The sequence below is a fragment of the Canis lupus genome, chromosome 11 (genome assembly GCF_011100685.1).
Source record: "Canis lupus familiaris isolate Mischka breed German Shepherd chromosome 11, alternate assembly UU_Cfam_GSD_1.0, whole genome shotgun sequence".
Taxonomy (NCBI): domain Eukaryota; kingdom Metazoa; phylum Chordata; class Mammalia; order Carnivora; family Canidae; genus Canis; species Canis lupus.
This window is the reverse complement of record NC_049232.1, coordinates 29,198,121-29,219,935: the sequence shown is the minus strand read 5'-3', so window position 1 is coordinate 29,219,935 and position 21,815 is coordinate 29,198,121. Positions and strand designations below refer to the sequence as shown.

The 21,815-nt window shown below is 37.2% G+C and overlaps 1 protein-coding gene across 47 annotated transcripts in view; it reads left to right on the top strand.

Moving 5' to 3' along the window:
• The window catches only part of PTPRD (protein tyrosine phosphatase receptor type D), a 2,163,408-nt gene that overhangs the window by 2,129,043 nt on the left and 12,550 nt on the right, over nucleotides 1-21,815 (top strand). For all 47 annotated transcript variants that reach the window (XM_038552342.1, XM_038552385.1, XM_038552349.1 and 44 more), the window contains 3 exons: nucleotides 19,240-19,525; nucleotides 19,945-20,123; nucleotides 20,723-20,849. In XM_038552342.1, coding sequence (XP_038408270.1) covers nucleotides 19,240-19,525; nucleotides 19,945-20,123; nucleotides 20,723-20,849 — 592 coding nt within the window. The remainder of the gene's footprint in view (nucleotides 1-19,239; nucleotides 19,526-19,944; nucleotides 20,124-20,722; nucleotides 20,850-21,815) is intronic.

Sequence of the window (21,815 nt, the reverse complement as noted above, 5' to 3'; positions counted from 1 at the left end):
CACTCCTTACTGCTTGCTCAGCTCCCAGGAAAGGATGCCTGGACTCTATCTCCTGTGCCACTATCCTTTTACACTGCTTCTCTAAGTCTGAAGTCTTAACAGCATCAAGATTTTGTATCATAATTATTGAAGTATGATTAACATACAGTGTAATTTTAGTTTCAGATGGACAACATGATGATGTAACAATTCTAGATTTTATTCAGTGCTCCCCACAGTGGATCTAGTCATCATCTCTAACTAGACGTCATTTCTACAATCTTTTTGACCATATTCCCTATGGCATACCTTTCATCTCCATGACTTAACATATTTTGGAACTGGAAATTTGTACCTTTTCTTTCTTATCTATTTCACCCATGTTCCCATCCACCTACCTTTTGGCTACCACCTATTTGTTCTCTGTATTTAAGGGTCTGTGTTTTTTTTTTTTTTTTTTGAGGGGGGGTTGTCTTTTTTTCTTTGTTCATTTGTCTTTTTTCTTTAATTCCACATATGAGTGAAATCTTATGGTATTTGTCTTTCACTGTTTGACTTATTTCACTTAATTATACCCTCAAGGTCCATCCATGTTGTTGCAAATGGCAAAATCTCATTCTTTTTTATGGCTCAGTAATATTCCAGTTTGTGTGTGGCCTCTTTATCCATTCATCAATGGACAATTGGGTTGCTTCCATATGGCTATTGTAAATAATGCTGCAAGAAACATAGGGGGTACATATATCTTTTCAAATTCGTGTTTTTGTTTTCATTGGGTAAATACCCAGTGGTGGAATTACTGGATCACATGATATTTCTATTTTTAATTTTTTTTAAGATTTTATTTATTTATTCATGAGAGACACAGAGAGAGAGAGAGAGAGAGAGAGAGGCAGAGTCACAGGCAGAGGGAGAAGCAGGCTCCATGCAGAGAGCCCGACATGGGACTCGATCCTGGATCTCCAGGATCAGGCCCTGGGCTGAAGGCAGCGCTAAACTGCCGAGCCACCCGGGCTGCCCTAATTTTTTGAGGAAGCTCCACACTGTTTCCCACAGTAGCTACACCATTTGCATTCCATGCACAAGGGTTCCTTTTTCTCCGTATCACTTTTTCTCCACTAACACTTGTCATTTCCTATCTTTTTGATTCTTGCCGTTCTGACAGGTATAAAGTGATTTCTCATTGATACTTTGATTTGGATTTCCCAGTGATTAGTGATATTGAGCATTTTTTCATATGTCTGTTGGCCATGTGGTTGTGTTCTTTGGAAAAATGTCTACTCAGGTCTTCAGTTCATTTTTAATTGGATCATTATTGCTTTTGGGGAGGAGTTGAGTGGTAAAAGTTCTTTATATATTTTGAATGTTAACCTCTTATCAGATATATCATTTGCAAACGTCTTCCCCATTCAGCAGGTTGCTTTTTTGTTCTGTAGATGGTTTCCTTCACTGTTCAAGTTTCTTATTTTGATATAGTCTCAATAGTTTATTTTTGTTTTTGCTTCCCATAGCTCAGGAGACATATCTAGAAAAATGTGTTTATATCTGATGTCAGAGATTCTACTGCCTATTTTTTTCTTCTAGGACTTTTGTGGTTTCAAGTCTTTAATCCATTTTTAGTTCATTTTTGTGTTTGGTGTAAGAAAAGTAGCCCAACTTTCTCCTTTTGCACATACCTGTACAGTTTTTCCAGCTACCATTTGTTGAAGAGACTATCTTCTTCTGTAAATCTTGGCCTCTTTTGTCATAGATTAATTGACCATATAAATGTGGGTTTATTTCTTGGCTCTCTGTTCTGTTCCATTGGTCTATGTGTCTAATTTTGTGCCAGATAATACTGTTATCTGTGAACAACAGATAATTCTGTTTTGATTACTACAGCTTTATAGTATATCTTGAAACCTAGAATTGTGATACGACCCCACCAGCTTTGTTCTTTTTTTCTCAAGATTGCTTTGACTATCTGGTTCTATACAAATTGTAATATAATTTGTTCTAGTTCTGTGAAAAATGCTGTTGGTATTTTGATAGAAATTGTGTTGAATCTGTAGATTGCTTTAGGCAGAGTGGACATTTTAATAATACCAGTTCTTTTAATCCATGAGTAGGCATATCTTTCCATTAATAGCATCAAGTTTTAAAATGGTTCCAGACTATTCAAAACACCTCCCTCTCTGGAGAGCTTGTTTCCAAAGCAGTACTTAGCAAACTTTGACTTACAGACAGCTACTTTTTATTCAATGCATTTATTTTAAAATTAAATGTTATTATTTAAAGGCTCAGTTCATCAGAGGCCCACCACTGTTATTTAACATCCAATGCTTCACACTCCCCTGCTTAAAGCTTCCTTATTTTAATCTGTGAAAGTAAAGCTGAATTCAGAAATTACTAGCTACTTGATTTAGAAAAAAAGAGAACAAAAGAGAAATAAAAATAACAATTTTGCAAATCAAAATATTGAGCATTTCCTAAACAATTATTGGTACACATAGTCTGATGAATGATTTTCATACCCATTCTATGCTCTGCAAGAAATGTGGAAACAGAATTCAGGATGTCTTATTAATTAATGTTTGTGAACACCATGTCCTCAGTTGTTAATAGATGCTATGTGAGGAGTTTTTTCTATCTTCAAGTAAGTATGGCTTAAACTAAGTTAAATTACCTTACAACAGAGTTCCTCAATCCTATAGAGTACTCATTTCTATCGTGAGCTTTCAAGAGGGAATTTCTGAAACTTATTTAAACACAGATCTCTACTGCCTTCCCCCACCTTGGCATTCATTTTTGTTTTTAAGTTTTTATTCAAATTCCAGTTAGTTAACACACAGTGTAGTATTAGTTTTAAGTGTACAACATAGTGATTCAACATGTCCATACAAAACCCAGTGGTCATCATGACAAGTGTACTCCCTAATCCTCATTGCCTATTTCACCCATGCACCACCCACCCCACCACACCTATGCTCCCCTCTGGTAACCATAAGTTTATTTTCTATAGTTAAGAGCCTGTTTCTTGGTTTGCCTCTCTCTCTCTCTCTCTCTCTCTCTTTTTCCATTTGCTCATTTGTTTTGTTTCTTAAATTCCACATATAAGTAAAATTGTATGATATTTTTCTTTCTCTGACTAATTTCACTTAGCATAATACTCTCTAATTCCATCCATGCCATCGAAAATGTCAGGATTGCATGCTTTTTTATGGCTCATGGCTCAGTAATATTCCATTACACACACACACACACACACACACACACACCACAACTTCTTTATCCATTCATTCACTGATGGACTTTTGGGATCTTCCCATATTTTGGCTGTGATGGACATTGCTTCTATAAATATTGGGATGCATGTGTACCTTCGAATCAGTCTCTCCATCTGTTAAATTTAAGAGATTGGCTTGGAGGTGGTTCTGAAACTTTAGCATGCATCAGGGTCCGTTGAGGGGCTTGTTGAAACTCAGGTTGTTTGACAGCACCTCTAGAGTTTCTGATTTTGTAGGTCAAGATAGGGCATCCAAATCTACATTTCTAACAAATTCCCAAATAATGCTACTGGTCAGGGTGTAGCACTTTGAGAACCACTGGATTAGATCATCTCTAATATCCCTTTCAAGCCTAAAATTTGATTTTTTTTTTGTATATGATATATTTTTTCTAGAGAGGAAGGAAATCAGGAAATAAAATGGAATATTAGTTTCATTAATTCATTAGTGTAAGTGTTTGAAATAAACCATGAAAGAGTAGAAAAAGTTGCATTATCTACTCTGCTATTAGCCAACCAATGAAAATATTAAACTCTAGGTCCTTAATTCATAGAAAAAAAAGAGTAAGGAAATTAACATTTATCAAGAATACATTAATTAAAGGCATTTTGCCAACAATAGCCTTATAGCAACCTTTAGGAATGGGTTTAAATTTTACAGATGAGAAAACTGAGGCCCAGGGGGGATAAATATATGACTTAACATCATGCAGGTAGCAGGCAAAGAGCCAGATGCTGAATCTCTAAAGTCCAGGTTCTTTCCACTTGCCAAACTGACTCATAAAACAAGCATATCACATCACTGCTTTCCCTGTCACACTGACGTAAAAATAAAATAGTCCATTTCACCAACTCTGCCAATACTTTGTGTTTAAATTATTTTTCAGTTAAAAGTGAACTTTTAAGGAAAAAAATGGACTTCTTAAGCATAGTAAGTATTAACTTCCATAGGCAGAAACTGAATTTCTTTCCTGGATTTTAACATCTGACCATTAAAGATACGAATTCAGAAATGGTATCTAGGAGTTCAGGATTGTGTCTTTCTTCCCTGGATCTATGCCACACATGAAAATGACAATAAATATTGGATGGATAAATGAACATGAGTGGATGTGTCATTATCCAAAACAATACAAAGAGCAAAGCCATGCAAGAATTCTAAATGATATAGTCTGTGTTGTATAGGTAAAAAGTAATAATAAAAGGCCAGTAGTATTATTCTTAAAATGCCATATAAAATGGTTTTTATTGCTACTTGGTTGGGAGAAAGGCTGGAAGTAGGCAATGGACCAGATTTTGTGGGCACCAAGCCCTATAGGATACTTTACATTCATTATATGTGAGGCTTTGTAAGTGTTGAGTCTCGGGCTTGCATTCTAATTACCATTATGTCTGGTATTAATGGAAATGTATGCTGCAACCCTGAGAATTATCAGGGTAATAAGCATCCCATTCCTAATATCTTACTCCCTATATGAGGTAGATTAAGTCTGCAAAGAGAAGCACTTAGTGCCCCCAGAAAGGGAAGTGCCATATAGTGTCCCTGATGTTAAGAGAAAGATTATTTTCCTTGAATGGGTTCCTTACTAAGGAGCAGTTTGCCCATCCCTGATCATCACATTCCCTCCACTTCCAGAACACACAGACTGGAAATAAAACAAGCTATTGCTCTTCTCAAATGCAGTATTATTTGCTGCTCATATGGTCTCTGCTGAATCCAGTCCTGGGTTTACCCCTCTACAGAGGGTTCCAGTCCACTAAGGAAAGCAGCTTGGGGTCCCAAAATTGGCCTAGACTCTGTAAGCGAGGCTGCTGAGGCATGTGATAGAATGAGCATTTCCAAGCTGTTCCTGTATCTCTTGGGGAGCTGCTAAAATGAGGCATTCCCTTTTAAGAGAATCTTCCAAAGGAAGTAGCTTTGACATCAATGGATTTGTACTCCTCTTCTGCAAAGTTAGGGAAAGCAACTCATCCATAGCCATGGTTGAAGAGCAAGGAAGAGTCGGTGCCCAGCAAAACAATCACACAGTGTGTCAGATTCCTTCTGACTGGTGTTGGTTGTCGCAGGCATTTCAGGTTCTCTGCACACAGTATGTCAGATATTATTCAGTTAATTCTTCAGTAGATTAAATGCCTTATCAATTACTCAAATATAGTAATTTAGAAGTCTCTTGAATGAAAGGGCAAATTTTTAGCCCCTTGCAGTGGTACATGCCTGTAGTGCCATTTACTGGGGAGGCTGCAGCAGGAGGATGGATTGAGCCCAGGAGTTCTGAGCTGCAGTGAGCTGTGCCCATCAGGTGTCTGCACTAAATTCAGTTTCAATATGGTGACCTTCCGGGAATAGGAAACACCAGGTTGCTTAAGGAGGGTTGAGCTGGCCCAGGTTGGAAACAGAGCAGGTCAAAACTCCCATACCGATCAATAAAGGAGCAGATCCTCAGATGCTGCCACTCATCATCTATATATTTTAATACTTATGACTATTTCCATATAATTAATACTGTAAATGGTAAGTGCTGTAATTTCCTTTGACCTATGTTGCCGTTAGATACATTACTTGATCAGTGCTCTCAATGAATCATTTTATACACACGTATTTAGTTAATTGGTTATTTTTTTTCCTGCCTGTGTTTATGTATAATATACTCTATAAGGGGAAGGAAATCAGCCCACTTGCAGCTGAGTCTGGTAAAAGAGCAATTAGGTTCTATCAGAACAAACAGCTGTCAATAATGAGTTCTGAATTAAAATTACTAGCAAAGAAAGGAATCTAGACATCTGCAGGAAATGTGAAAATATTTTTATAACCTAATAGCTGAGATCTGGACAGGGGTATCACTGAGTTTTCCCAGCTGTACCTGCAATGTATTTTGAAATATTCCTAGATTGAAAGAACACTGAAATTCATTGCATAAACTAGGCTGCTTTTTTAATGTTAGCTGTTTTTGAACAGTGTGTATTTTGATTTCATGTAATCAGCATGAAAACTTTCTATTTCAAACTCTTTTGCTGTGCCCCTAGTCATAAAATGTAGCTTAAAAATAGTTCTGTTATCTTTGTATTGTGTCTTTCCAATCAGGGTTCTGTTGCTTTGATATTTTTCTTTCTGTCTTCGGAAAAATACTTTTGGGTCTTAATCTGATTTGCTCATATTGGGGTTGTTTCTCACAAAGAAAACTTGCAAGGTGGGTTTCTGGCATCTGAGTTTTATTACAAGATAATTCCATATATGTGCAAGTATCTGGAGATAGTAAAGTGTTTGGTCTTAAATAAATGAACTATATGTTTTTGAGAACAAACTTTGCAAGTATCCTTTTGCATTAAAAGTTTAAGGTGGTTAGGTCAAAAATAACCCATGTGAATGCCACGTCAAAATTTTTAAAAATTATATATATATAATTTAATATACATATGCACATATGTATATACACGAGCATAGATAATTAGGAGTATATCTGATATATTTCTTGTCCCCATTTACTTATAAAATATGAGAAGAGTAGTCTCTCTGTAACTTTATGGCCCATGGACTAGCAGTAACAGCAACACTTTGGAACTTGTTGGAAATGCACAATCTTGGGTTCTACTCCATACCTACTGAACTGGAATCTCTTGAACAAAAACCAGGAATCTGTTTTTTAATGCTGCCTGGGAATGTGTGCAGACCACATTGATGGACAGATAATGCATAAATGCCTGGTGGTACATTGCATAGTGATTGATACAAAGAAGAGGAATCTCTCATTTTTTATTTATTGAATTGAATTATTGAATATTTTCATCTTTCTGATGTCACAGTCTCATGGCTGTATTCTTCATCTTCTGGTATTACTCTGCATGAGAGGCAAACCCTATCCTCTCTACTCCCATTGTCAAACATGACCAGTATGTCATTCTAAATACACTTAATACTAATTTTTCATTAATTAAGTAGTCATCATGTATGAATGCTATGCTTACTGAAAGTCATCCATCTATCTGGAACAGATAGAGCTGACATCAGTATAAACTACTTAATTCATAGCCAGGTACACAAAGATCTATTTTGACAGTCCTTCAAAAGCCACTTAATGCCTTTCTCTTGGGGCAGTTGGGAATCTAATGTTTCATGAATAAAGGGCTGTTACAGGCACAGCATGTCTCTTTTAGACCAGCATTCTTGCAGCCTAGATTGATAGAATCATGGACCTAGGGTCCATCTGAGAGCTCTAAGGAAAACTGTCATCTGTTTCCAGTAAACTCCCACTGCTGGAAGCATGAGTCTGGGAAAGAGGAGACATAGACGCAAGCATCAGCTCTCAGCTCTGCTCTAACAGCCACATGATCTTGAACCAATTCTTAACCCTTACTAGGTCTCAGTTTCCTCCTTTGAAAAATCCAAGTAGGCAGACCAGAGGCAAGAAGTACTGATGCAGTAATTCAGAAACCTGTGCGTTTAAGAAGCCAGATCAGACCCATGGGAACACAACACAAAGGCTTGTTGGAGGCCTGTTGGGAGATATAAATAAGTGAAGCAGGCCCTGGTAAGACACGAGGTGGATGGACTGTAGTGAGACTGAGAGTCTTACAGCCTTACAAAAAGTCTTGTGAGAATCAAACAAAATGACCTAAACAAAAGGACCAAATGAAACACAGAGATGCAATTTTGTAACCCCTGATTTAGGGCCTTCAAAACGGTTGAACCATTTATGTTTAAATGAACATAATAGCATCTTTGAAAAGCCAAAACAGAAAACCCCTGAAAGCTTGCTCTTGTGGGAAAATATTGAGATGTTTCCCAAAACGATTAAAATAAAGTCCTGAAGTTCAGTTGCTAAACTTTGATATCTTAATAAATTCCTTCCCCTGACTCTTTTCTTGAGTCTGCTTAAGCTGAGTCAGGAATAATGGCATTTATGTTGCTATGGTGAATCTGCTACATTCACTGAACAGGTTTTACACATTGTAGTTGACATGATTGTAACTTTCTTTGGGTGGAGCAGTACACAACCTGTGCAGCTTTACTTTGCAGGCCTAGTTAATAGTTGTATCCAGTTTCAAAATGTAGATAATTTTATGTTATTATAAAAAGAATATAGAATATGAGCTGAACTGATAGGCCATTTACAAAGAAAATCTCTGTGAAAATGATACAGTTCCATATACTTCCGTAGCATCATTCGATTGACCTCATTCAGATTCAAGTCAATTACCAATTATCAGGGCCATCTGAGTAGGTTTCTACCTGTGGCTAATTGCCTCCTCTAGCCATCTGTAAAATAAGACCTGCTATGGTATATTCAGGTGTTCTTTATATAAACATATTAGCCTTCTAATTTATCTTGAGTACCACATTTTAAGAATAATAGGAAATGTGTTTGGCAGATAATGTTGGTACAGAGCCAATATCACATGGAAGTCTTTGGAGGATTTCTGTTAGAGTCAAATAAATGAAAGAAAAAAATCTGATTTGGCCCTGTGTGGATTTTGGTTTTTGTAGACTTACTCTTTTTAAGAAGTCCCCCTCCAGGCAATGATGGAAAAATAAAATGTCTGATGGGAATATGATCTGGCTAGGCTACCCCCGACCTCTCAATATTCTAGATTAAGATCTTTGTCATGCTGCTTTCTCTGTGCTTAGTTTTGACTATTTCTCTGTCGATGAAGTATGAACTTTGGATCGTTGAAGGATGCCACCCAAGAGGGCAACATATTTTTCTTTCTAGAGTGATCAGGTTCTGCATTGAGTCACCCTAACTTTTGCTTATTCTAGCTCTTTACTAAGCATTGTCTTCTCTAGGCTGTCTTCTCTATCCCCCTGCTTTCTGAAACCCACACCTTAAAAGCTGGTGCTGGATGGCAGGACCAAATCCTGGCTGTAAGGAGCTGTCAACATTGCCTAGACGTCTCCTGAGAATCCATCTCTGGGCAATATTACTGAGCTCGAGTGGATAGATTTCCATCTTCTTTATCTCGTTGGGGCCTCAACTATATATTGATTTTTAATATTTTTATAATGGCAATTTTTATTCACTATTCTATATTTCTTTTTAATTCCTTATTGAATGATTATGTTGTCCTTGCTTTAAAGAAGATATCAAGGGGCGCCCAAGTGGCTCAGTCCCTTAGGCATCCAACTCTTGATTTCACCTCAGATCATGATCTCAGGGTCATGATATAGAGCCCCACATTGGTCTCCATGCTGGACATGAAGCCTGCTTAAGATTCTCTCTTCCTTTCCCTCTGCCCCCCTACCAACACACTCACTTGTTCTCTCTCTCTAAAATAATAATAATAATAATAATAATAATAATAATAATTAATAATAATACAATTAAATTAAATTTAAAAATTGAGCACTTAAACTGAAGTCAAAGTATCCCTTACAATACCGAAACCAATAGCATTCTCCACTAAGAGGTAACTATTCTAATAATTTGTACATCTTTGCAGATCAAGTCCTATCCATCAACATGTATGCATATAAAACGATGTAATCTTGATGTATGGTCTTTTTAAAAAATGTAAATGGTATCATGATGTATCTATTGGTCTGCAACATATTTAGGTGGGCTCAATAGTATCTTGGACAACTTTTTTTTGGCCAATATGTGGATTTACCTCATTCTTTTAACTGGTACTCCTGATATTTATGTATTATAGTTTATTTAACCATTTCCTTTGTCCTAGTAATTGTTTTACCTAATTAACATGTTATTTCCAATAATGCTGCAATGAATATCCCTTTCTAATACCCTCTGTGCATATATGTACATCTATGTCAGTGACAAGATTTCTAGAAATAGTAGTGCCATGTCAGAGAATATGTGCACTTAAAATTTTAATGAACACTACAAAATTGCCGCCTCAAACAACTATAATACCTAGGCTTTTAGTCTGTGTTTAATAGCATGGAGAATTTTAATTGACTATTTGTTCAAAATATTTAATTTTTATTTTATAATATATAAAAGTAAATCAAACAGATGAATATTTATGTCAAAGAAATTTGCATAATCTCTCTAGTCATTTTAGGTTAAAAAAAAAGATGCCAGAGAATGTGATACTAAAATACTTTGGGGTCAGTTTTTTTGTAGAGAGCACTAAATACTCTAGAGGTGCCCAGTATAGTTGAACATTAAGTTAAATGTTAATTTTTAACAAAAATGAGAGGAGAGTATTACAATGACAGCCATATGAAGATCACATCACAGTTTTATCAGGATAGCAGGATAGTTATCTGATGAATCTTCGTAAACCTCAGTCATAAAATTCAACCCATTCTCTTAGGTGTCCTTTTTTTCTCTTTGCAGTTTGTAAATGCCATTTTTGTTGTAGCTGAACTGTAATATTCAATCAAATTATGAGCTGATATATGTACAAATGCTCACCAAGATTTTTGGTTCATATTTTATTGTCTTTGCACCCAACTAAATGATCTGTAAAATCTCCTAATTCTGTTGCCATTTTTTTGCCAGACCATTGAAGTATCAGTAAAGGGTCAGCATTAACACTCCACCAAATTAATCAGAAAAGCCAACTTTTAAGCACATCCCCAGAATTATTTTAGTGCAAAACAGTCCCCTTATGCCTCTTAATGTTTTCCTTTGCACATTACTACCGTATCGCATCACGGGACATTAAGCATATTTCAACTCGTGGGACTAACTCAATCATGTTTTTAGAAATTGAAAACAAATGTTGTAACTGGATGAATGATAATATTGAAGTAATAACAATTTCCTAGTAGGCGTACCTGCTCAATGGGTTGCATAGCCTTGCAGCTCATAAATGCTGGAATGTCTATCACTCACTGAAGCCAGTTTTTTGTTGTTCCTATTGTTTAAGGCAAAATTTTGTCAATAATTTGCTTTGCTTTGGTGGCATCATTGTCCTCACTGGAAGGCAGTTTAGAAAGCTGGATTTACTTCAAGGGAAACAGGGACCAACCTAACGCTAGATTTGATTTAACAGTGCTGTCCTCTTCCCTTTTTGCTGGAATATTCTGTAACATAATAAATGTACTGAATTGTGCTGGCCTCAGCCTGAAGCACAGGGTTATGCACTTTTTTTTTTAAGATATTTAGAAAAATCTGTCTCTATGCTTGGCAACTACTCCGACAGAAAACAGATAAAAATAAGGGTGGTTTATCAGTTTTGCTGTTCTTATCATGTTTCAGGTTGAAGGCTGTTGAAATGATGAAAAACAAACAGCATTAAATAGGGTTCCGTCATTATTGCTGCTATGGGGAGCTGAGTTTTTCAAGATCAAAGAAAAATGCATTTGCTTTTAGAACTATGATCCTTCATTTTGAGAGGTGCACTGCACTCAGCTACTGATGGGTGAAAAATAGAGCAAATTGGAGTAGGAAGTAAAATATGTGCTGTTGGGGGAACTTGGAAATTCAAACAAAAGTAGCTGGCATACTTCTAAAAGCTCTGAATTTTCAATATTCAGTTTCTTAAGAAAAAAGTGGTGCCTGAGGTTTGTTATTTCTGAATAACTGGAGTAGAGCATAAACACCAGTAGCTTCTATCTCATCAAATTCTAAGAACTCCCCTTCTCTTCATAAGCATGTATCAAAAATATTCCCACCAAGGGGAGATTTTGAGGAGTGTTCCTGTATATATATATCATTGATCCAAAAGAAATGGCTTCATATTTTTAAACTTATATTTTTGAAATGTTGGAACTCAAGTCGAGGGCTTCCTATTTCCCTGGTATGGAAATTGCCATGAGACATTATCAAATTAGAGACAAGGAAGCTGTTGTTCATCTCCTCAAGGAGATTGTCAGCTGGCATCAAGATAATAACCAGAAAACAGATATGAGATAAGGCAGTTGCTGATAGAGAAGTATAAGTTTCCATAGGGATCCAAGGAGGAGTAAACCAAGGGGGAGTCTTGGTGGAGGATGTAGCACTTGTGGAGTCTTGAAGGAAGATAGATATCAACATGTAGACCTGATAAGGAGGAGGAGGGGTCTGTGTAGACAAAGGCCCAGAGTTGGGAAAGCTTTAAATGTGTTTAATTTGCCTGGAGCTGGGGAAATCTATGACTCTTGTAATAAAAGTCTTACCTGAGAACCATACAATTTTAACTAGGTAAAGGAAATAAACAAACATTCTCAGATATCCAAAGCATCAGTATTAATACTACTCGTGCATATTTTACATAAAACATTATTTAGAGACACCTTCCAGCAAACCAATATGTGTATCTGAATAAAAAACTGTTGGTGAGGGATCCCTGGGTGGCGCAGAGGTTTAGCGCCTGCCTTTGGCCCAGGGCGCGATCCTGGAGACCCGGGATCAAGTCCCACGTCGGGCTCCCGGTGCATGGAGCCTGCTTCTCCCTCTGCCTATGTCTCTGCCTCTCTCTCTCTCTCTCTCTCTGTGACTATCATAAATAAATAAAAATTAATTAAAAAAAAAAACTGTTGGTGAGGCTATTATCCCACAAAAATGTTACTGAGTTTCTACCGTATGCTAGGACATCAGGGAAGTGGTGAGCAAAACAGGAGGTTCCATCATTGTCAAGGCCACAGTTTAGCAGGAGAATGAGGTACTAAAGAATCCTGTGGGTAGAACTCCACACACCACCACTGCTGTGTGGTGCATGTACAGCATGCTGGTAGAGCACTTTTGAAGGATTTAAACTGATACCTCTTATGGACTGAATTGTGTCCCCTCAAAATTCATGTGTTGGAGGTTTAACCCTCCCCTCTGCTGCCATACCTGTATGTGGACATAGAGCTCTCTCTGTGTGCACACGCGCAGGGGAGAGGCCACGTGAAGACACAGCTAAAAGGCTGTGTCTTAAACCGAGAAGAGAGGTCTCACCACAAACAACCCTGATGATGCCTTAATCTGGCCTCCTAAACGTACACAAACTAAATTTCGGTTGTTGAAGGCACACAGTATCTAAAGGACAAGGAATGGTTTGCTGAGTGAAGAAGGAAAAGCTTTCTAGGTGAGAATATCCCAAGAAAAGGCCCTGGAGGAGAAAATGGCTTAGCCTATTTGCATTACAATGAAAGCTGGGTGGTTGGAAAGTGGTGTGGGAGAAAGGGGAGGTTCCACATATGTATTTTCCATCTTAAGGATTCTTTATAACATTTTTATTAAATGTATAATTGTATTAACACCAATTCTTTAAAAGTAACTGTTTTGCTTATTTGTAGTTCTCTGGTGTCTCTTCTTAATCTGATAAAGATGCCAGTCTGACTGGGGAAAGGCCTCACTATTGTGACCTTGGTTAACCTTAATTACCTCCCTGAAGACCCTCTCAGCAAATACAATTGTGTTCAGGGTTAAGGCTTCAACATATGGATTTTGAGAAGACACAATTCAGTCTATAACAGGTGTCAAATGACACTTCCTCAAAAGTGCTCAGCCAGCATGCTGTACATTTACTTCATAGCAGTGGTTAGAGATTTATAACTAAATACTTATTCATATGATTACTTACTATCTACTTCTTCTGTTAAACTGTAATCTCCATGAGGAAAGGATCCTGTTGGTTTTGCTCAACACTTCCTTGATGTCTTAGCACATGGTAGGCACTCAATAAATATTTTTGGAATAGTAGCCTGCAGAGTATTATGAGAGTATGTGGATGGAAAAACAAAGTAATGAGCACTTTCCTGTCTGTCCCTGGCTGGTGGGTATGGAGGAATTAGGACAATGTGTGCTGGTAATATGTAACAAACAGCTCTGGGGGGGGTGGGGGGGACAAGTATTTGCCAGTTTCCTTGGTGTAAGCCCTCCCACCATGTCTGATTTCAAGGTACAAATGTGACATCAGTGAATACAAAGCTTGGGAGAGATGCTCCAGTAGGACCTCATTATATAATACTTTCACCTAAAGAGCATAAATGTAAAATAATTAAGAGGCAGTGTGTTTTGAGTATAGCTTTTTAAAAATCTGTTTAAGCAAAATTTCTGAGAATTTAATAATACTTTCACCTAAAGAGCATAAATGTAAAATAATTAAGAGGCAGTGTGAGTATAGCTTTTTAAAAATACATTCATTTAAGCAAAATTTCTGAGAATTTAACAATTGGCTTTTGCCAGCTCCAGCACACCACTGATGGATAGTTGAATAAAATTTGTAGAGGTTGAAAACACAGGAATTTATAATTCATTACTGTGCAGGGCAGGAAGAGAAAACAATCCAAACTGATTCTTAAATTTTAGACCCAAATAGCAAGGAAAGAGAGAGAAGAGCAGATTTGAGCAGAGAAGATGCTAATTAGTCTTGGAATCTATTTATTTCTGGAGAAACTTGAGGGAAGCTTGAATTATAGGTCTCCCCTTGGGCTCAAAGAAAGGACCATCACTTCAGGAATCATTTGTTTGAAGATTATTGCTGAACCATGAAGGGGAATGAAAGAATGGAGGACAGAACTTTGGGGACATTATCTACATTTTGATGGCTGACTGAGGTATGTGAATTAGAGAAAGAGATACAGATGGAAAAATCCAGAGAAGCATGAGGATAACCAATACAGGAATTAAACAGAAAAAACATCACTTACTGAGACACAGTCTAAAGGGATGCTGGTAGGTTTCTGAAACTGACATATTGAGTTCATCCTGGTCTTGGTTTCCAACTTGCTAGAAATTCTATCCTGTCATGGAATCCATGGAACCATTATGTGTGAGTCACAGTTTCTCTTAGCTCATTTCATGTGCTACATGTTTCAGGTGATTTTGTATTGGAAATCATCTCCCTTCCTGCCCTCAACCACAAGGGGAGTATCTGTTGTTTTGCATACTCAGTGGCACAGAAACCAAGGAAGAAAGGCTTCTCAAGGAACCTGCATTCAGGATTGTTGAACACTGCTAAAGGAATGTTCTAGAGGGTTCTAGAGGGGTGAGCCACAAGAAAGGTGCTTTTTTTTTTTTTTTTTGGCCTTTTTTGTCTGACCCAACTAGCAGAAAGCAGTGTGTAATGAAAGTTGTGCCATGGAATGTGGTGCTAAAGTTTAGCACTGCGCAATCTCCATTTGAATTCCTTTTTTGGCCATTTACCATTAGCTGTAGGACTTCAGGGCAGCTTCCAAATGTTATAAATCATGGAAGAGAAAACAGAACTGACAGACCTTTGCCGAATGCCTCCTGGAAACCAAGCACTATGGTGGGAAGGCTCTTTACTGCCATCTCATTTACCATGACAATATATGTGAAAGCAGAAAGTTCTTCCAATGTAAGGCATAATTTATTGGAAATATGAGGAGAGAGGGGAGAACAGCTTGAGGGGATAGACTAAAGCAAGATTTTGAAAGCCTAATCTTAAATGATCCTGCAGTGATTCTGTCATAATTTTCTCAGCATTAACATTACCTATTCCTTTTGTCAGCTTCAGAGGTAGAATTTTAAAACGCAGTTTGTACCTACAAAGTAATTGTCTCTTCCTTTATGTTTGCAAAACATTCAGTACATTTAATTCAGCCTTAGACTTACTAGGTAATTAACTAGAATTAATTATCACTATCATCATTTAAGAAAAACGGAAAAGCAGGGAAGAAGTTAGGTGACTTTCTCAAGGACACCCAGCCGTTGGTATCTGAGAAAAGTATCTTGAACCCAGGGTGTGATCTGGGAAGATCCGGGATCGAGTCCCACGGCACACTCCCTGCATGGGGCCTGCTTCTCCCTCTGCCTGTGTCTCTGCCTCTCTCTTTCTCTCTGTCTCTCATGAATAAATAAATAAAATCTTTTAAAAAAAATTTAAAAAGTAAATCCCCCAAAGAACTCTTCCTCCTAAAGAAGAAGTAACATGTAAGTTAAAAGGATCAGCTCCTTCCCTACCTTCTGTATGAATAAGCAAGATTGGGCAGTTAACAGTATTTTGAATTTTGGGGAGAGAAAAAATAGATTTTGCACAAGTCATAGCCTCTCTTCTTTCTTTTCTTTCCATACTTTGTAATTTAGATTCAGGCATGTATTTTTTTTTCCCTCATTACCACCATGAAGAGGTTGCTACTGTTTGAAACTAGAGTCATTCCTACCAATTTTCCAAGATTCTGTGATATTTTTTGTCAGAATATAGATCCATGCATCATGCAGACATTTGGAATTGTGCCTGATGCATATTTTGGGAAAATATCCCTGCCATTATCTAGAATTGATATTTAAGGCTCAGTTATAAGGCTTACAGTATGGTTTCCACTATGAAGAACTACATGAAGGTGTATCCAGTTAGAGACAATGCACAATAAGGATGAAGATAATGAAGGAAAAGCAACACAGAAAAAGAAAAAATGGTATTACTCAGTCTTAGAACCTCCCCAATGTGGGGGCTACTTCCCTTCTCCAAGATCAGTCATAGTTTCTTTCCATTGCACTGCAATGGCAGATCAGGAGACCAAGAAACAGAGGCCACTCAAAGCATTTTCCAGTCTCCCTGTCCCCACCCAGCACCGTGGAGCAGTCTTCGGGCATTCTCTGCACAGTTCTGAGCCTTTGTCAAATATAGGATTCCTTTCATTAACTGAAGAGTTCTGCTTCCTCGGTAGTGTTACCAAACATGAATGAGCTTCTCATTATATAAGGTCTCTGATGCCAATCACTCATTTATATTCTTATTTCACAAACATTATTGAGCACCAACTGCATGCTTGGTGGGGGGAACACAGAGGTAATAGAAACTGCTCTCAGGTTACACGCCATGATTTATGGATGGCAGCCCCACCAGGCTAATTAATAATATGATGTGACTGAGACTGTACTGGGGTGGTTTTTGACACACGACTTAAGTGATCTGGAACAGAGAGTGGTTAATCCTGCCTGGGGGTGGTGAGGGAGTGGGGTAATGGGGAGTGTCAGGGAAAACTCGCCATCTCACAGGTTTATTAGTAGACTAAACTAGATAAAAATGGGACTTTGTGGACATCGGTGCATCAGGTCTCTAATTGTGTGGTAAAAAAAAAAATTCTGTCATTTCAAAGACTCCGTCTCAAGGGGCTTTTGCATTATATCTCAGTGTCATGTCACTTTGTGGTTAAACTTTGGATGGAGTCTTAGAATAAAAATCCAGAGGCTCTCCGACGAAATAGTAACAGTCCTTTTTTTTATATCTGACAGGAGATAAAAAAGTAAGCAAGTTTTAAATAGTGGTCATACCATATTTCCACTTAACCTAGAGTACAAACCTCAGGGTTTGTATGGAAGCTAGATTAAAGTTGTACTGCTCAATAGTTAAATAAAACTATTATTTCCTCTGTGTTTTAGAAGAGGAATAATTTAATAAAAATATTATTTGTAACAAAATGCTTACTTCTCACCTTGTGGCACTTGGCACTAGAAAGAAATAACCATTTCAGTTGTGTCAGGTGCCCTACTGCTCACTATACTCATCCATTTGGAGTCTGGTACAGTCCTTGTACAAGTGCCTCACAAGGCCGATGAAGAGTTTCACATGTAACTCCCAGAGCCAACAGTATCACTACAAAAGCCATTTTTTTCTCTTTTGCTATTCTAGCCTCCTCAATTCCCCATCTTTCCTGTCTTTTGAGTACTAGATTCAAATGCCACATCATCCACGAACTAACACATCCCTCTTCTTCTCCTTCTTCTTCTCCTTCTCCCTCTTCTTCTCCCTCTTCTTCTCTCTCTTCTCCTCCTCCTCCTTTTTCTTTTTCTTCTTCTTCTTCTGTCTTTTAGTATAAGTAGTTAAGTGACCTTTTACTTCATTGATAGATGCTGAGCTTTTTAGGTATGATCTAAGTCATCTTGAATGTTGTATCCCCTATGTTACTTAACAAAGTACTGTTCATTGAATGAAGAGAAGGATATGTCAATGGACAGATGGATAAATAAACGAACACATAGATACACAATGACAGGAAGCAGTGGCATGTAGCTAATGAAGAGTTTGTCTGTTGTTTAGTGTCTGTAGTGGTGATATATACCTATTCCTGTTGATGACCTGCTTCCCAGCCAGGTAACTATCCACAATCATGAGGAGAAAAATATCTTGGATTCAACCATACTTGACATATAAATGGACTCACTCTAAAGAGTTTGATAAAAGACAAACAAGGCTTACCTAGAGATTTAAGAACACAGATATGTTATTTTGTTGGTATTCTTTTCAACACTCGAGGAAATTCCAGTGTTTCAACCACCTGACTCTGTAATCCAGTTCAGTAAATTAGATTGTCTCCTTGGAACGTCGGATCTGGTCTTTGGGTTTTGCTCACTCTATCACCTTCTCTTCTTTGAATTGTTTTCCACCAACTGGAAAATGACCAATAAGTCCCAAAGTAGTGGAATTTAAAAAATGCCTCAGAGTTTCTTCAGTAACAAAGATTTAGGCTTCTATTTTCCCACACAGAATACTTGAATTTCACCTGGAATTTCAAATTACATTCAACACTGGAAGAGAAGGGAGTAAAACCAAAAAGCACACCTATTCTCTAGTGATGGTTTTTTAGTAAGAATTTATTTCCATTGAGGATACCCTGCACCTTTTTTAGTGTGCAACATTTTAATATTTTAATTATGTATTTTCTACTAAGTTGATTTTAGAACTTCCTTGCTGGGCTTTGGAATATGAAATGTTTGAAGTGTTTCAGATTGAGTAATTTTCTAGTTTTTATTTCACAAATTGAACTGAAATAGATGGAAACGTTTTGCAAAAAGATATAGCCTAATTATATCTTAACCAATTTTTAAAATATCTCCTAATATAAACAACCTAAATGTTTGTGATTTTTGCATATCAGTTTCAAAATAAGGTCTACTTCATGTTACATGATCAAAGAACACAGCAATTATGGATTTAATGTTTTTACATTTTGAGACCAAATTAATTTTACTTGGTCCTACCCTCTGGTTATGGGGACTTGATAATACGTTTTACTTTAGAGTGCTCCAAAATAATCCCAATAGCTACTTGAAAATAATTAATGGGTTTAAACTAAGTTAGCAAGAATTAAAATTATTTTTTATGTGTTGCTTTTCCTGATAGATTTATTTGGACTTTTCTTTTTGTTTATCTTGTAGTGCGGGAGTTGGCCGGACTGGTTGTTTCATCGTAATAGATGCCATGTTAGAAAGAATAAAGCATGAAAAAACTGTAGATATTTATGGCCATGTAACTTTAATGAGAGCCCAGAGGAATTACATGGTTCAAACAGAAGACCAGTACATCTTTATCCATGATGCACTGTTAGAAGCAGTGACTTGTGGAAATACCGAAGTGCCAGCTAGAAACTTGTATGCCTACATTCAGAAGCTGACACAAATAGAAGCAGGAGAGAATGTCACAGGAATGGAGCTTGAATTTAAGGTACGATATTGGATGTGATGTGGTAATTCAGGAGCAAGTCATTCTGGGATTGTCTCTGAGTGGTGGCTTCACTTTCTTAACCTTTCAAATTTGTGAAGTTACAAGATTCGTTTGACCTTCTCAAGTGTCTGACTATAAAACACTCTCTTCCTCTTTCCCTCTTCTGTTCTTTGCTTCCTAACAATACCTTGAGCTCTTTTGTGCCCTAATTTAAATTGAGAGTCATATTCTCAGAACGTATTTAAAAATTCAGTACACTATGTGTAATCATTAGGTAGAAGTCAAAAGTAGTACAGTTTGAAGAGTCCTTTGCTTTAAAGTAAACACAAGCTTTATATCTAAAGAGGAGATATTGAGTACATTGCATCTAACCATAGGGTAAAATTATCTTTGTCGGATTTTTTTTTTCTATCCAACAGCGTCTAGCCAGCTCTAAAGCTCACACCTCAAGATTCATCAGTGCCAATCTTCCATGTAATAAATTCAAAAATCGCCTTGTTAATATTATGCCATATGAATCCACAAGGGTATGCCTGCAGCCTATCCGAGGAGTGGAAGGATCTGATTACATCAATGCCAGTTTTATTGATGGATACAGGTATACACTCTTGTTCCCCTGACAGCCCAAAGCCTTGATATTTACATGTGCCCTAGTTTCACAGCCAGAATGAATTTCGTCTCAATTCAAAGCATCTTCTTTCTGCATAGGTCAGCATTCAGTCCCTTGGTATTTTATTATTTTTCATAGGAGTAAGAAGAAGCAGTCATGGAATCTTTAGTCTGGCCTTCTGCACTCTTCCTTGAGAAGCCATTTGATTGTAGAAGGAGTTAATCTAATAAAGAAACTGTTTTATACCACATTTCATACATTTAATAGATTGTGTAAGATCCCTATCTACAAAATGAAACCACACCACTGTTCTTACGTGACTTGTATGATACATGAAACTGAGCTATTAGCATTGCACCAAAATTTAAATACTAATGATGAAGATATACACCATGATATTAACAAAGCAATTTTCTTTTGCAAAGTCCCCAAAATGTACTAAATATTCTCATTTGATTACACAATCTTAATGGGCATTTACTGCAATTGCACTGTAATATGTTTTCAGTTTTCATTAGTGGGTTTGATGTACATATCAAATGTTCTCTGATTACTTTAACATGTTACTTTTATTCTCTATAATTCAGACAACAGAAAGCATATATCGCTACCCAGGGGCCATTGGCAGAGACCACTGAAGACTTCTGGCGGATGCTCTGGGAACACAATTCCACCATTGTTGTGATGCTCACCAAGCTGCGTGAGATGGGCAGAGTGAGTGTCTTCTCATAGGACATTCATTCCATGAAGAAATTACTATTTTAATAACCCAAGGGCCAGCGTCATTTCTTTGAAATGTGGAGGTTCTCCGGACACATTCTGGGCCATTCATTACTGTGTGTTGGTTTTTAATTTGCATAAGCCACATCAAGGTCTTTAATTTGTGTGTTTTGAAGAAAGTATTTTGTTTCCAGTGCAGCATGATCATAAGAGCAAAGAAGCAGATGCCCCTGTTTGACTTATGTCCCAATTCTCAGAATAGTCTTTCTCCCTTTTACCCTGGACAAGCTGGAGTTTCATGAGCAAATAAATGTGCCATCATTTCTCTGTGTGAAGAAACTTGACTTTCTTTCATCTGTGAGGCAGTTTTTCCCTGTCCAACCCACCCCCTTGTTGAATAGGGTGTTAGAAAGTTACAGAGTTTTTCCAAGGATATAATCTGGTCATCTCAGAAATACATTTTGAAAGTGATTATTCTGAAAAATACATAAAATAGTCCTAGAGATACCCAAGAAATTACCACTTACATTCAATGGATGTAAGTATTTTTCTATGTTTGGTTAAAATTCTCTTTCTCTCCTCCTTGTATAAATGTAGAGATGGATCGAAAACTCATCATCTAAAGCCCATTAAGAGGGCAAAACATGCCAAATAAGCAAATAACTTTACTATTCTGACTATTCATAGTAGACTTTCTGCAAGATTTAGCCAAATCATTAGAACTACTTGGGCTCCAGTTTCTTCAGCTGACAAGGGAGACTGGACCAGATCAATATAGAATTTTCTTTCTGCATTTGCACTTGATGGTTCTATTCATTCCATAACACAGCAACGCAAGTCTACTCTGGAGATGCAGTGCATGATTGACAGGGCCAGCATTGTATCCAAGGACTAATGTAGTTATTTGGAGAACTTGTAGATATGTATACACTTATCCTATCAAAGTATTCAATTCAGTGG